Source organism: Melozone crissalis, unplaced genomic scaffold, assembly GCF_028551555.1.
Source record: "Melozone crissalis strain CALT ecotype California unplaced genomic scaffold, PUWL_Pcris_2 ptg000081l_1, whole genome shotgun sequence".
NCBI lineage: Eukaryota > Metazoa > Chordata > Aves > Passeriformes > Passerellidae > Melozone > Melozone crissalis.
In genome coordinates this window covers 1,647,595-1,662,267 of record NW_026535858.1, presented here as the reverse complement: position 1 = coordinate 1,662,267, position 14,673 = coordinate 1,647,595, and the positions used below count along the sequence as shown (strand labels likewise).

At 49.3% G+C, this 14,673-nt stretch overlaps 1 protein-coding gene across 2 annotated transcripts in view; it reads right to left on the bottom strand.

Annotated features, from left to right (window-relative positions):
- The window catches only part of PAK5 (p21 (RAC1) activated kinase 5), a 158,455-nt gene that overhangs the window by 32,444 nt on the left and 111,338 nt on the right, over positions 1-14,673 (bottom strand). For both annotated transcript variants that reach the window (XM_054290459.1, XM_054290460.1), the window contains exon 2: positions 1,794-2,008. In XM_054290459.1, the coding sequence (XP_054146434.1) occupies positions 1,794-2,008 (215 nt within the window). The remainder of the gene's footprint in view (positions 1-1,793; positions 2,009-14,673) is intronic.

Genomic DNA, 14,673 nt, shown 5'->3' with positions numbered 1-14,673 from the left:
CAGTTCTGAACAGCACCGAGATCTCAGAACCTTTGCTTCCTATCTTCATGAACTGCAAGTGCATTTTAAACCTACAGTTCTCAGTGAAGTTAGGAGTGCCAAATACCCTTAAAACACTAAATGTACTGGTGCAAGTGCGCACATTAAAATTTTCTCTAAATTAAATGTTTATGCTGAACCAGTTTAGCAACGTTAAATATTCTTAAAGTGACTGCAACTCAGCTTCTAAGTTAAGCTGTATCAAAACAAAGCATGCTAACTCTTAACAAATATACATTAAGCTGGTATCTTGCAATACAGTTAAAAGCCAATGCTCAGGTGATATTCAATGCCTCTTAGCTGCTATTAAAATTTTGTAGCTGTGCTATGGAGGCCCATTTCAATCAGTCATATGCAGAGCCCCGACACACAGGCAGAAGAGCAAGAATTTACAGTTGCTTGGAAAGAACCAACAGTGATTGTCTCTGCTTCAGAACATGGCAATTTCCCATCTGGGGCTTGGTCCCTCACATATGTTATTTCAGTGGGACATGAACCACCTTTGCAGGCCAAGGCCCAGAGTCATATGATCTTTATAGTGCTGAGAAAAGTAATGCCATTTTATACTTTTTAAGCTTAGGGATTTATAGCTCCAGAACTGTAGGAAAGAGAGGGTATTTCTGGAAGATAATAAACTTCTTTTTTCTCCCCCCCATTTTAAAACATCTTCATGTATTCATTCCAAACATCCAGAGATATTTCTGGTGTTAAGAAGAGCTGTGGAACAAAGTTGCTCTCCTACAGCAGCAGGAAGAAGATTACCTACCTTTTTCCTCATTATTCTTGGCCACCATTAGCAGCAAGATATTTTATTAGAGCAAAAAGAAAAAGAGAGAAGAGCTTGATTTTATCCCCATTGTCCTGCAGCAGCAGCCAGCAGCCCTGATCAGCAGGTGATGAGTGCCCTTCCTGAGCAGGCAGTGAATGCAAATTTACCAAAGAGCACTTAGCAAATGTAACTACAGGGTCCATACTCTCAGGATTATCTGATTTTCCCTTGTTGCAGGAAAATCGTCATGAAAATGAAATCCTAAATTGATTCTGCAGCTGCGTGGCAGGGAAAGGTGCATGGCTGGCAGAGTTCATGCTCTCAGCATCTCACAGGTGTGATTCACCTGCATGTCAGGCTGTGCAGTCCCAGGGACACTGCACAATCAGGGCCAGTTCATCAGAGTCCTGAGCCTGGAATCCTGCTGGCTCCCTGCCCAGCGCTGCTGTACCCTCCAAGCCCAGTGTTCCTCCCAGGCGTGCAGCCTGAGCCCCAGGCCATGGCCCGGGCTGTGTCACTGTCCCATCCCCAGCATGTCCCACCCCACTGGTGGGTGCAGTCAGTCCCTCCCCGAGCTCCTTGCCCAGCTGAACAGGCCATTTGATTTCCCTCCTTTGGTGTGCATTTCCCTCTCTCCCTGGCTCCAGCCTGCCTTTGCCTGAAGCCCTGTTGCTGAATTAATTACCAAGGAGCTGTGTGCTGCAGAGGAGCAGCATTGGGGCCTCCCCTGGGACCTGGGGCTGTTTCCTCTGCAGCCCGGCAGTGCCAAGGCTCAGCCCTGCCAGGCCTGTGACTCGGGCTCTCCAGAGACACTCCCACCGCTTTTACACACACACAATTCCTTTTTGCTGCTAGATGTTTGCGTGTGCAGCTCCCTCCCAGCCATGCCGGCCCCCTGCACAGCGCCATGCTGAGCCCACTCGTGCTGGCCCTGCTTCCTTAGGGTGCATCGGGGCAGTGACAGACAGGCTGAGGGCCGCAGTACCTTCATAGGAGCCAGCTGGATGGGGGTGATGCACGAGGGATCCACCATGGGCTTGGGCCTGTTGGCTGTGTCTGCCAGCAGGCTGTGCCACTGCTGGGGCAGCCCCGTGAACTTCTGCTCCCGGTGGTCGAAGCCGGTGTGCACCCGGTGCTCGAAGTTGGAGGGGCCGGAGATTTCCAGCCTCTTCTTCTTTTTCCCAAACATGGTGGAAAGATCTGCAGAAAGGAAAAGGCCACATGTTTACACTGCCGTATCACTCAGCCACTGTCTCTGCTTCACAGGGAACTTCGGTAGATGCCATTAGCCACCTACCCCATGAACTTCCCTGCACACACTGAGATCTGTGCGAGGCAAGCGCTCCCCTGACCTCTTTCTGGGAGAAGATTTTAACAAATGAACCTGTTCAGAATGCCTTATGAAACAAGGGAATTCCCAGGAAAGGAAGCCCCAGGTGCCCCTTTGTGCTCCTCTCTGTGGTGCTGCAGGTTGCAGCCCATGGGAGCAGCGCCAGCAGCAGGGATGGCTCTGCTCCAGGGACAGCCCTGGCTAAGGGGTGAGCTGTGCCCTGACACGAGGGGGAGCAAATGCAGGCACAGCTCTGCAGCCCTGGCAGGGATAAGGCACTTGCCCATCCCCTCCCCAGCTGCAGCAACCCTTGGGCCGGTGGGTCCCACCCTGAAATGCAGAGCAGCCTCACAGGGCTACTGAGGCAAGTCCAGAGCCGGCTGTCTGGAGGGCTCCAGAAATCTGAGCGCAAGGCAGGATAAATTCCTGCTCCCAGGGAACACACAGGGGCCCTGTGGCCTGTCAGTGACACACTGTCCTGTGCTGGGAAAGCTCTCTGCCTGCTTTCTCCCCCACCCTGCTCTCTGGGCATTCCCAGCAGGGCTGGCCCAGCACTCGAGCAGCATCTGTGCGAAGCAGCAGCAGGGTGAGGAGGCTGGCAGCTGCCCTTCTATCACAGCTCTAAAGGTGCTTCCCTGACTTTGTTCAGGAGGTGGAGAGGGGAAGCAAGGAGAAGAAAATACGGTTGTGTTGCTGCTGCAGCTAAGGAAGGATGCAGTGATAAATCAGACATTTATTCCATCCTCACTGCCTTTTACTGGTTTATCTAAAGATCAAGTCCATCATTTGAAAATTGATTGTGGGCTGCATTCTAAGTCCCCCCTGTGTATTTGTAGGTGATTGTCTCCTTTGAGCATATTTCTTTTAGACAGAGCAGACTTGGCCTCTCTTCACAGGTCTGATCTTCCACACTCCTCTCTCTGGCTTTCTGCCCTACTCTGAAATCCCCAAAGTCTCCTCTCTTGTGACAGTCTCTCTCCAGCTCTGTCCACTTGGGTATCTTCCTCACCTTCCTCTCCCAGAACCTCCAAAAAGACACATATCAAAGTGATTATATTGTAATACAATCACTTTGAGATGCGCCTTTTTTGCTTTCCCAGCATCACAATTGTTTTGTTTCCCTTTGGTGCACGTGGGTACCGTGTGGCACCCACAGCCACAGTTCCAAAGCCAGGGTGGTGCTCTCTGCCCAGAGACTGCCCATGTGAGCCCTTTCCAGCTCAGCCAGCAGCAGCCCCAGCCAGGCAGTGCCCCAGCAGGGCAGCAGTGCAGATCCATGGCCCTGCATCGACCCCCTGTGCCCCAGGGACAGGGATCCATGACACTATTGGAGGAACATTTTACACCATCAGCTCTAGACATGTGTTCTTTCCTCTGATCAATGTCGGCGTTTCCCACAGGACTTGCATCCCAAGGCAGCTGCTTCAAGTCCTCCTGAGCTCCAAACACCCCTGGGTAACTCAAAGCCCATCAGTGGCACAGTGCACACTGCTTTTGAAAATGAACAGCACTTTCACCCACCAAGACAGCAGCCAGCAGTCACCTCCACTTCGCTGCAAAGCCCAGCCAGCCTCCCTCAGCACAGTCCCCTCAAAGAATGCAACATACACAGCAGTCACAAGGGAGCCCATTGCCCCTCATTGATCCCAAGGAATGGAAACGGTGCTGCCTGCTCTAAACATCCCTGGTAAGTGACTCCATGCTCCCCAAGACATCTAAAGCCATTTTAGGAATAACCCAAGTGCTTTGAAGAAGAATGACAGAGCTTTCCAGGATGCTGGATAATGCGTGTGTGGCAGAAAACTTGTGAAATGTGTATCAAGAGCACAAAATGCATGACATTCATTCAGGCACCCTCCCATTCACACAAACCAGCAATCCTCTCACAGTTACTAAGAACCCCTAATTTCCTAATGGGATTGCTTGGGAAAACACCCCCAGAGAGGAGGGCAGCCTTGCTGAGAGGCCCAGGGAGGAGGGAGGCAGCAGAACAGCTCTGAGAGCTGCCCCTGAGCCACCCCCACGCGAGCACTCACCCTGCACTTAATTCCTCCTGACAGCTTCCAACGAGGCCCTGCCTGTGCCAGGGCCCCCAGCAAGTGCCAGCTCTCTGTGCAGCTCCTCCCGTGCCCACCCCACAGAGGAGAGGAAATGACAGGCACTGTACCTGCCATGTGTGCTATTTTGGTGGCATGAGCACAGGCAGCATGTCTGTGCTCTCCTTGCCAAGGGACAGCCTGGCTGCTCCAGTGGCACCTGGCACAAGGTGACACTGGGGGGGCACTGCTGATGGCACTGGGCTTGGCTTTGGGGGAAGCAGGAGCCACCCCTGCAGTGCTTCCCTGGGGCAGTTCTGCAGGAATCCTGCACTCACTGTGGTGCTGAACTGATGCAGCACATGGACTCTGTGTTTGTCCCCTGTCACTCACCCCAGTGCAGAACTGATGCAGCACATGGACTCTGTGTTTGTCCCCTCTCACTCCAGTGCAGAACTGATGCAGCACATGGACTCTGTGTTTGTCCCCTGTCACTCACCCCAGTGCAGAACTGATGCAGCACATGGACTCTGTGTTTGTCCCCTGTCACTCACTCCAGTGCAGAACTGATGCAGCACATGGACTCTGTGTTTGTCCCCTGTCACTCACCCCAGTGCTGAACTGATGCAGCACATGGACTCTGTGTTTGTCCCCTCTCACTCACCCCAGTGCAGAACTGATGCAGCACATGGACTCTGTGTTTGTCCCCTCTCACTCACCCCAGTGCAGAACTGATGCAGCACATGGACTCTGTGTTTGTCCCCTGTCACCCCAGTGCAGAACTGATGCAGCACATGGACTCTGTGTTTGTCCCCTGTCACTCACCCCAGTGCAGAACTGATGCAGCACATGGACTCTGTGTTTGTCCCCTGTCACTCACTCCAGTGCAGAACTGATGCAGCACATGGACTCTGTGTTTGTCCCCTGTCACTCACCCCAGTGCTGAACTGATGCAGCACATGGACTCTGTGTTTGTCCCCTCTCACTCACCCCAGTGCAGAACTGATGCAGCACATGGACTCTGTGTTTGTCCCCTCTCACTCACCCCAGTGCAGAACTGATGCAGCACATGGACTCTGTGTTTGTCCCCTGTCACCCCAGTGCAGAACTGATGCAGCACATGGACTCTGTGTTTGTCCCCTGTCACTCACCCCAGTGCAGAACTGATGCAGCACATGGACTCTGTGTTTGTACCTGTGGGGCCTGCAGGAGGCAGCCCTTCCGTGCAGCACACAGTGAGCTCAGGAGCAGGACAGCAGGACACCTAACCAGTCTGCTGAGCCTGCTCTGCTCCAGGCTGCCATGCCCAGGGCTCCTCAGCCCTCAGCCCAGCCGTGGGGCAAGAGTTAGGGATGGCAGAGCTTCTGAACCACAGCCGTGATGGCAGAACAGGGACAGAACACTCAGCAGAGCAAAACACAGCACTGGGTGGTCACAATGAGGCTTCTTTGTGACTGCCCAAAATGAGACTATTGCAGCACCTGCTGAGCACTCAGCACCTCTCCTGGGTCACCCACAGCAGGGCTGGTCCCAGATACACCACCAGGGGATGGGGAAGAGCAGGGACAGCAGGAGACACGTGCGAGCTGTGCTCTGGGCATTGTTACCCAAGCCTTCCATAACTGCAGCACTTGCATCACTGTGTCTGTGCCCAGGAAGGAGCAGTGCCAGCCCTGCTGAGCAGCTGTGCCACAGCTCCAGGGGCTGCTGCGGGCCCCAGGGGCTCAGGAGCCATCGCTGCCATTGCCCTTAGTGCTGTTTCTGTGGTGCCCACCAAACCCAACTCCATGGCCATCAGCACAGCCAGACTGGCTCCTCTCACTGCCCTGCTCTCTGTGCACAGCCATAATTCACTGACACCACAGAGCCAGGGGCTCCCAGGCTGCTCCACACCCCACCCACAGACCAGAGCCCCACTGAGGACATTTCCCGAGATGACCCCCATGCAAGGTGTGAGATGTGCACCCCCAAACGAAAAATAAATCCCGTATCAGCTCCTGCACTCACTGTGCTGCCCCCAGGCCCAGCTGAAGGCTGTTCCCAGCCAGGAGCCCCTCCAGTGCCACACTGCAGCAGGAGGGGGGCAGTGCTGCCCAGGGTGCCCATCCAGGCTCTGCCAGGGTGGGCTGGGCTCAGCACAGGATTTCCCACAAAAGGCTGAGCCCTGCCAGCTCACAAAGAGCTCACAGGTTTGTTCACATTCAGAATTTTGCCCCATCCTGGGGTTTCCAAGAGCTTTCCCTCTCCTGTATGTGAGACCAGAGCACACTCCAAGACTGATGAGCTGAAAAGCTGAAAATCCAGATCTATGTTACTGCCCTCAAAGAACAAATGTTTGCGTTTGCAGCAAGTTAGATCCAAGGCAGCAGGAATAAAATGAAAAAAAGAATTACTTCATTCTAATGTTAATGGTATTCTGTATCTTTTATCATATCCTAAGAGTAACTCAGTCAGCTACAAAGTAAGAGAGAACTCTGTTTAGCTCTGCCCCATTTTCTGTTGCAAACAAAAAAGTCAGAGCCAATTTTTGCTCCCCCTCCAAATAGCTGCTCTTTTAAAAAAGACTAAAGTTGGAAATACCTTTCATGTCTTGTAATCTTGAAAACTGCCAGTGTTGCAAGGGTATCCCTTAAGCAGTGACAACGGCCCTTGCCATCCCCCATGTCCCCAGCTAACCCTGGGCAAAGGTCTGTGATGTTCTGCCACACATAAAAACACAAGTCAGTACCTGGAATAATGAGTGAGATGGGAATTTTCACTGTGCAATGGAAGTTTCAATGACTCTGCACTGTAGGCTGTGTGTCCCACTGACCCCAGGAACCCTGAGTGCTCCCTGTGGGCCTGGGGCACCCTGGCAGCCTGCAGGGATTCCTACACACACCTCACTGCTCTGCAGCACAGTCCCCCTCAGGAGGGGCTCTGCGCTCCTCTGCCCAGCCCAGCCTCGTGTTTGCCTTCAAAAGCAGCAATTAGCTCATTTTCAATTAGCCACTGCACACTGCATTAAGCCTGGGAGCCTGCATCTTCTGCAGGGATTCCCTGTGGTTCCTCAGCTGAGCAAGCAGCAGCAGAGCCCCTTTCCCTCGTGGATGGCCATGCTATTAACATACAAATATTGCCTTTGTGCATGCTGAGCATCCTCTGTGAGCCCCAGGGGGGAGCAGCCAGGGCTGTGAAAAGGTCCTGTGCAAAGGCACAGCCAAAAAACCTGCTTACAGGCAGGAGCATTAATAAAATGCTCCATTTTTAGGAAACCTGACAGAGACACAGATTGCAAAACTGTGCATGGGGAGATGGGTGCAGGTTGCTTTCTTTTGATACTTTTTACTTACTAATAATAGTTTTCTGTGCCACAAGGACCCCAATTATTCCCCTCCAGAGCAGTAACACATCATTAGCTCTGGTGGCTCTGTTCCCCACTCAGATTAATTGTAACCTTTCCCCATACTTGATCCTAAATGAGGGAGCAGAATCGAGAGGCACAAATTCAATTACCGCGCCAAGGCAGCCTGCAGAGCCGGGGCTGCAGGCGACGTGAGCTGGGCTGAATCTCCATCTCCAGGAGAGAGGCAGGGTGTGGGAGGGCTGAAGGCAGCACAAGCCCTGAGAGGTGTCTGGGAGGGAGTGAGAGGTGCAAACGATGCTGCCTCTCCTTTGCTCACACTGCTGTGAGCTCCTGCTCCTCAGGCAAGTGCAAGGAGACCAGCACACATCTGTGCATCTATACACCTAATGTACATTTCATATATTTACCATACTTAACAAAACTGTTAAAAATGAGGAAAATTGTTTGGTTTTTTTTTCTTTAATAAGGAACAATAGCTTTGTGTTTCCTTTCTGTCTAAGGATGGTTCTGAGCTTCTCGGTAGGGACCCTCTGCTGCTGGCTGCAACCAGAGCATGACCTTCTTTTGCAAAAAATAAAGCATGCCCTTGACTGCAGGCTTAAGTTTTTAAGAAGAATTTATCTCTACTTTTAACTGAAAATACAGAGAGCACTACACTATTTTTCAGGAGATAAAACCAGAAGCTGCACCTGGAAAAGCAGAGTGAACTGAATAAGAAGACAATAAAGTTCATGGAAAGACTCTTAAAAATCACACTGGTTTCAGGTCAGGTTTGACTCACTACTGTGACAAAAGGAGAAATCCTGTTTGACTTTCCACATTTAATATTCCTAAATACTTTCCTATGTCCCAGAGTGTCACTCTGGGTGGAGAGGATGGAAACAAATGGGATTCACCCCAGAAGCAGAGAGCGCCTCAAGGCAGAGGCAGGTGGGCCTGTGGTCATGTCTGGTATTTATTTATGAAGTTGCTGTGAGAGGCAGAGCTCATTACTGCCTCAGACACAAGGTTTTTGTTTTGCCACAGGAATGGACAAGGTGCAGGTGAATGCGGGGTTGGTTCACCTGCCTAATGAGGGACCCCATCTCCCGTGATCCCTGCTCATCCCTCTGCTCCTCATTATGATCTGAGCATCTCAGTTCGGGAACAATACAGTAACACCTTGGAAGGTGTTCCCACACACTCTGCGAATGATGATTTTACACACTGCCCCTCTGGCAGCAACAAAAAGGGCCTACAAATCCTGAACAAACCAAGTCAGCTCCCATTTGGAGTCTTTTGCCATTCTGCTAAGCTGTTCTGCACACAAATCATGTACTGACAGAAATTAACCACCGTGACCACTTCGTTTTTCCAGACTATTCTTTCAGTCCAATGAAAGTACAGAAGTATCATTTTCAGCGCATGCCCTGTGAGTTTCAGAATTAAAAGCTTGGTGATCAATAGGATTCAACTTCCTATCATGGATTTTCAAGATGCCTGGTATTTTTTGGAGATGGGACAGACCTCTAAGTTGTTTAAGCACTATTAAAATACATGCCTCAATCATGCAAAGAGATGTACTGATGGATCAGACCAACAGAAACGCCTCTTTGCCAAAGCCCCTCATTTACCCTGCAGCATTCTGCTCATTTCTGCCTCGGGTCAAACCAGCCAGTTTCTCAGAGTTTCTATGTCACTGCTCAGTACAATAAAGCACATTTAAACAATTACAAAGAGTCCAGGACCTGTCACTGCCCGTGGCTCTTTTCAATCCACAATATCTTGCTTATGGCTGGAAATGCCTTCATTTGGCACAGCACAGCAGTGTGTCCCTTGATAGCTGGCCCATGAGACGCAGCTAATAGAAATGCACAGTGGAACAAAAGCCAGGGAAAAATAATAACAAAAGCCCATGTATTCTTGCAGAGAAATAGTAAAAGCTGGTACAGAGTGGCCAAACTGGGATTGATGCACTCCAGGGAACAATGCTCATTCTTCTTACTGAAAGCTGCTCTTGTAGGAGACGCATTTCCACACACTGACTGACATGTGCTCTCCTAATTTAGCACTCTTGTGATTCCCAGGGGATTTTAATGCTCAGTAATTTTCAGCTGAGTAGCTTAAATGCATATATTGTAGTCAGTCACTCTCTATTATCTCATACACATGCACACATAAATAGCAACGTGGAGACAGGGTTTGTGCAGGGAATTAGTCTGCAACAGCTCTGGGCAGATTAAAGAGGAAACCCCCCCCTCAGCCCCCAAACCCCTGGAGGTAACTCAAACAACTTCTATCCCTAGCAAGTGAAAATATTCAGATTTGCAGAAGCAAACAGTCCTCTGGGTGCTCAGCTTGAGATAATTAATGGTATTAACTTTGTAGGAAATGCTGGACATCCACAGGGAGAGGGGATTAAATAAGGCACCCATTAAACAAGGCACCCTGAGTCTCAAGTTACTGCTGGAACTTCAGCTGTAAATTATTTTTTCTGAGCTGATATTAGCACTATTTTAAGACAGTTCTAGACTGTTCTATATTAAAGGGTGCAGGTACTCTATTTGTATGTTTTCAATTAGAAAAAAATATTCAGTGAATGAAATACTGTCAAGAATGAAAGGGATGATATATGAGCAGAGAAGAGTGAGCAGAGGGCTGACACAAACCTGCAGGAAATATCAGAACAAGGATAGTGAAACTGTAATCCTGAGCATCATTTAATATGGACATTCCTAGGCGGGGGTAACTGTAGGACTGCAAGGATATGAAATTCTGTATCTATCAAAAAAATACATCTTTTGCTTGGAAAAAAAGGAGGCAAAACGGTTCCTAGGTTTAAAAACCAGGTGACCTTGAGTTGTTGGATCCAGAGCTGGATGCATCCATGAACAGAGATGATTTTACACCCCCAGAGGTGTCACAGGGACAGGAGGGGACAATGCCTGTGACAGCACCACACACCACTGGAGCAAGGCAATGACACTGGGGCTCTGGATTTGATCTCCTGCCACAGCTCCTCACTGCTATGTTCGCATTCACTTCATTTTCCTACAAAATCATTCACTGCATTTCCTATTTTACTTCTAAAACAGTACAGGCTGTGCTGGCTCTGAGGAACTGCTCTATTACCAAAACATTTGCAGAAAAGATTGCTTTCCAATGAATGATCAACAGCAACAGATGCTTCGTTATTCATTCATCATTAATGGCAAGCCTCTCATAAGAATATCTTTAGGATGAAACACAGGATCTGACCTGTGTTGCCAAGAAATGGTGCAAAGTCAGTTTTATTTGGTATGTCAAAAGCTTTTAAAATGCAAACAAATCTATAGATAAATGCATCCACAGTGAGTGCCTGCAGGATGGAAATCGTGCCTGTTGTTATCACTGCAGGTTCCCTACCCTTCTATCTGGTTTTACTCTGCATTGCTGTAACTGAAGGAAAATATTTCCACAGTCTGCAATACATCACAGATGTGGACAGTCTACCTTAAATTTTTATTCCTTACATATTTCCTTGTCTTTTTTTTTTTTGTTCCACTATGCATTGTGCTGGAAAGCTGGTCTGAAAGTCAATTCTTATCCTATTACCTACTGAGCTGCTGTCAGGCCATACTCTGTTTCCACATTAAAAATGAGAACTGATGCCTGGAAGGGTTTCCAGAGCTCACTGTTTATTGCCTTCTTCAGAAAGGTTACCATAAGCTCTTTACACAGGACATGGAATGTTTATAAAGCTCTGTCCTCCTCCCCCTGGATAATCCCCAATGATCAATAATTGCACCTGAGGAATTCCTCAACACTGATTTTATTTCAGAGCCAAGCAGCCGAGCCATGCAGAGTTTGTGTTCTGCCACCTGCAGACAGCAGGTTGGAAATGCTGGCTCTGCCCTTCCCTTCATGCCTTCTCTCTGAAGCTGATAGCAGAGTTTTCACACCAGCCACAGAGAAGCAAACAAAAACTACAGTGAACTGAAGGAAAGAACCCACATGTTTTTATTTCAGTGCAAATCCAGCAAGAAGAATGCTACTGTAGGTTTTTATTGTTTCCCACCTTTTCAATACCAACAATTGAAACGGTTTTAGACCACAGAAGGTTTTGAGTTACAGCATCTCAGATGGCACCAGTGCCACCTTCCAAGAGTGGTGCTGCTGCAGGAGGTGGCTCCCACCCCTTCCTTGTGAGCAAGGATGCACACACACAAATCACTGCATTTTTCTGGGCCCAGCCATCCTCTCCAGGCCCTCTCCAGGATGAGAGGTTCCATCTGAAATGCTCCAAAAGGACCCTTCCAGCCTCTCAGCAGAAAACCAACAAGGGAAATGTTTTGCCAGGTAAGTGAGCAGCTAGGATGACTCCCAGCAATCTTGCTCTGGAAGCACCAGGAGAAGCTGCCATGTGACTGTGTGGATGAGCTGATACAGCTCCCAGACTTGCAGACAATTAGGTTAAAAAGCCACTTGTCTCCCAGAAGAAACACTTCTGTGGAACAGCATGGCATCATCCCTCCCAGCCTGCACTGAGTGATCTCACAGAGCTCTCGAGGCTCTGGCTGGGAAAGCACTACCCTGACAAGGAGCCTGGGACAGAAGGAGGCAGCATCCTCCATCCTCCATCCTCCATCCTGCCCAAGCACTGCCTGATAGATCTCATTTACCACTGAGGGGAGATGCTGAGGCCATGCAGAGAGGAGAACTTGGCCACCATCTCAGCAATCAGTGGCTCACAGAGCCCCCAGGCTCCCATCCTGCCTGCTGAAATGGTGCCAGGGACCCATCAGACCCCAACCCTCTGTTTATAGTTAAATACATGTGTCTGTGTTTAAATTTAGCATATTTACACCTGAGATTGCAGCTCCTTCTTCAGGGCTCTGCATCAAAAACTCACCATCAATTAGAAGATGATAATTACCAGAGAAGGACGTCTCTGCATGCTGACTCTGGCTGCATTCACTGCTGTTTCCAGAGGCAGGGAGAGTCATTAATTCATTCATTCCCCACTTCGTTAGGGAATGACTCCAACAAAGCTGCTGACACAACTGGGAAATCAAAAGATGAGCCAGGAAAGTGACTGCAAAAAATGCATTAAGGGAACATGTGTGGGTATGTCAAGTGACAGGGCCAGAGTCAGCACTTGGGGAAAAGGGCCTGCAGAGCCACTGGCTGACAGGGAAATCACATGTGCAGAAGGAGCTCGGGTCCTAAAGGAAATATTTGCTTAGCAGAAAAAAAAATTATAGTTTCTGTTCTAATGAAATATGCTGTCCTACAAAATCTCTCATTTAATTCTCAGAGTTTCCCTCATGCACTTAAGCAGGGAATCACACAAAACTCAAACGCTATTAGACATCTAGTTACCCCTCAAAAATGTCCATTTTCTCAAGTTTTGGACACAAGACTCAATGAATACCCTGGAATGTTCTGTTTCAGCTGACCTGAAAACTGTGTGTGCTCCAGGCGGGCATCTGAGCTGACTGTTTACCTCATGAGGCAACAGGAAGGTTTCAGAAAAGTGACTTTAGGACAGCCACGAGACTCAAATTGTCCGAGACACCACAAGAGGATGACCAGAGCATCCTTCTGCGCTCTCCTCCTGCAACTCAGCCTGTGCACCCCTGCACCCTGTGCCCCCAGCCTGCTGTGACTGTGCCCAGCCTGGAGCTCAGCCACACTGACAGCCCTGGCTCTCTGAATTATTCCTGCCTTCTCCAGGATGAAGGCAGGAAGATGTCCTGAACTGCTTTTAAAATGATTATGCAAAGCACAGTGGGCTGTATAATGCCTTTTCCAATAAAACTCCCTTTCAGTACTCTGACAGCAATCAGCTGTGTTATTATAACCATTCCTTCTCCTATCACTCAGGCTGAGCGTTTTAAATGGATGTAACATCATTTGTCCCCCTGTGTTTCTTACCTGTGGCACGTCCTTGCAAGTAACCAAGCTCAGGATGCCAAAAGCGGAGGGCTCAGCTCACCCACACAAGAGATGTGATGTGAATACATCAGTGCCAGGGCCATGTGAGCTCCTTCTCCCTCCCTAGCAGGGAAAAGCTGATCTGCACTGGAGCCGCCATGCATTACACTGCCCATGGTACCATTTCAAACATCAGCTCATCCAGGATATGGATTCGGTTTCCAGAACACCAAATCTGCAGCTGGCTATCTACAGGGAAATGAAAAACCCCATGTATATTTACTAGGGTGCTGTGACACCTCTTTCACAGGGTTTGACTTACTGCAAAGGAGTTTCCAATCTCAGAGGAAATCCAGAATTCTGAGAGCTCTGTCCTAAGTGTCACTGTCAGCCTGGTGAGGGCAGATCTCACTCCTGAGCACCTGGATCCCAAATCACCCCCAGAGCACACCTGGGCACCTGTGTGTTTCATACCTCCCCAAAATTCAAAGCTCATCTCTCTCTTCCCCACTGCAGAGCTGGCTCATCTCAGCCTTGGGCTTTCTGGAGCATCATTTGCGTCCTGGTGCAACTGCTGCTGCCTTCAGGAGAGAACTCTGACCCCAGGAATAGCCACCAGAGGAGATGCCACTTCTCTCCCCCTCCTTTGCTGCCACCATCTCCCATTTCCAGTGGAAACCAAAGTTCCCCTGCATCCTTATTTTCTAAGCCAAGATTTCGTAAAGCTGGAAAAAGACTGAGCTTCACATTCTCTGGTCGGAATCCAGCAAGGCTTATGCTCATCAGAAAAGGAAAAGAAATCAAAGTTTCCGACTTGGAAACCCTCTGAGCCAATATTTGTAAATAAAGTCTAATTGACTTAGCAATATATGAATTTTTCAGCTGTCCAACTCTGAGAGAGCACAATCCCAATGGGATGAGGCAATCACACTGCTTAACATGCAAAATCACTGCTCGCCTACCAGCCTATTAATAGGTGGTTTTGTAATGCACAGGAAAAGGCAAAGGAGAAGGACAACAATCTGAGCACGAGCATCTGAAATGCTCCAGCAAACACAGGAAAAGACTTTTTTCTCTTTTCCCCCTCCAATGACAGTTTGCAGTGCTGCTGGCATCCATCACACGTGCAGAGGCAATGCTTCCACACTTGGCAATAATCAGAGCAAGGCAATTGCGGCCGGGGAGGAGGAACTGCAGGGTTTTTTCCTCCTGGCTAAAGGCATGCTTCAATCTGAACAGCTCCAAGGGAACTCAGCAG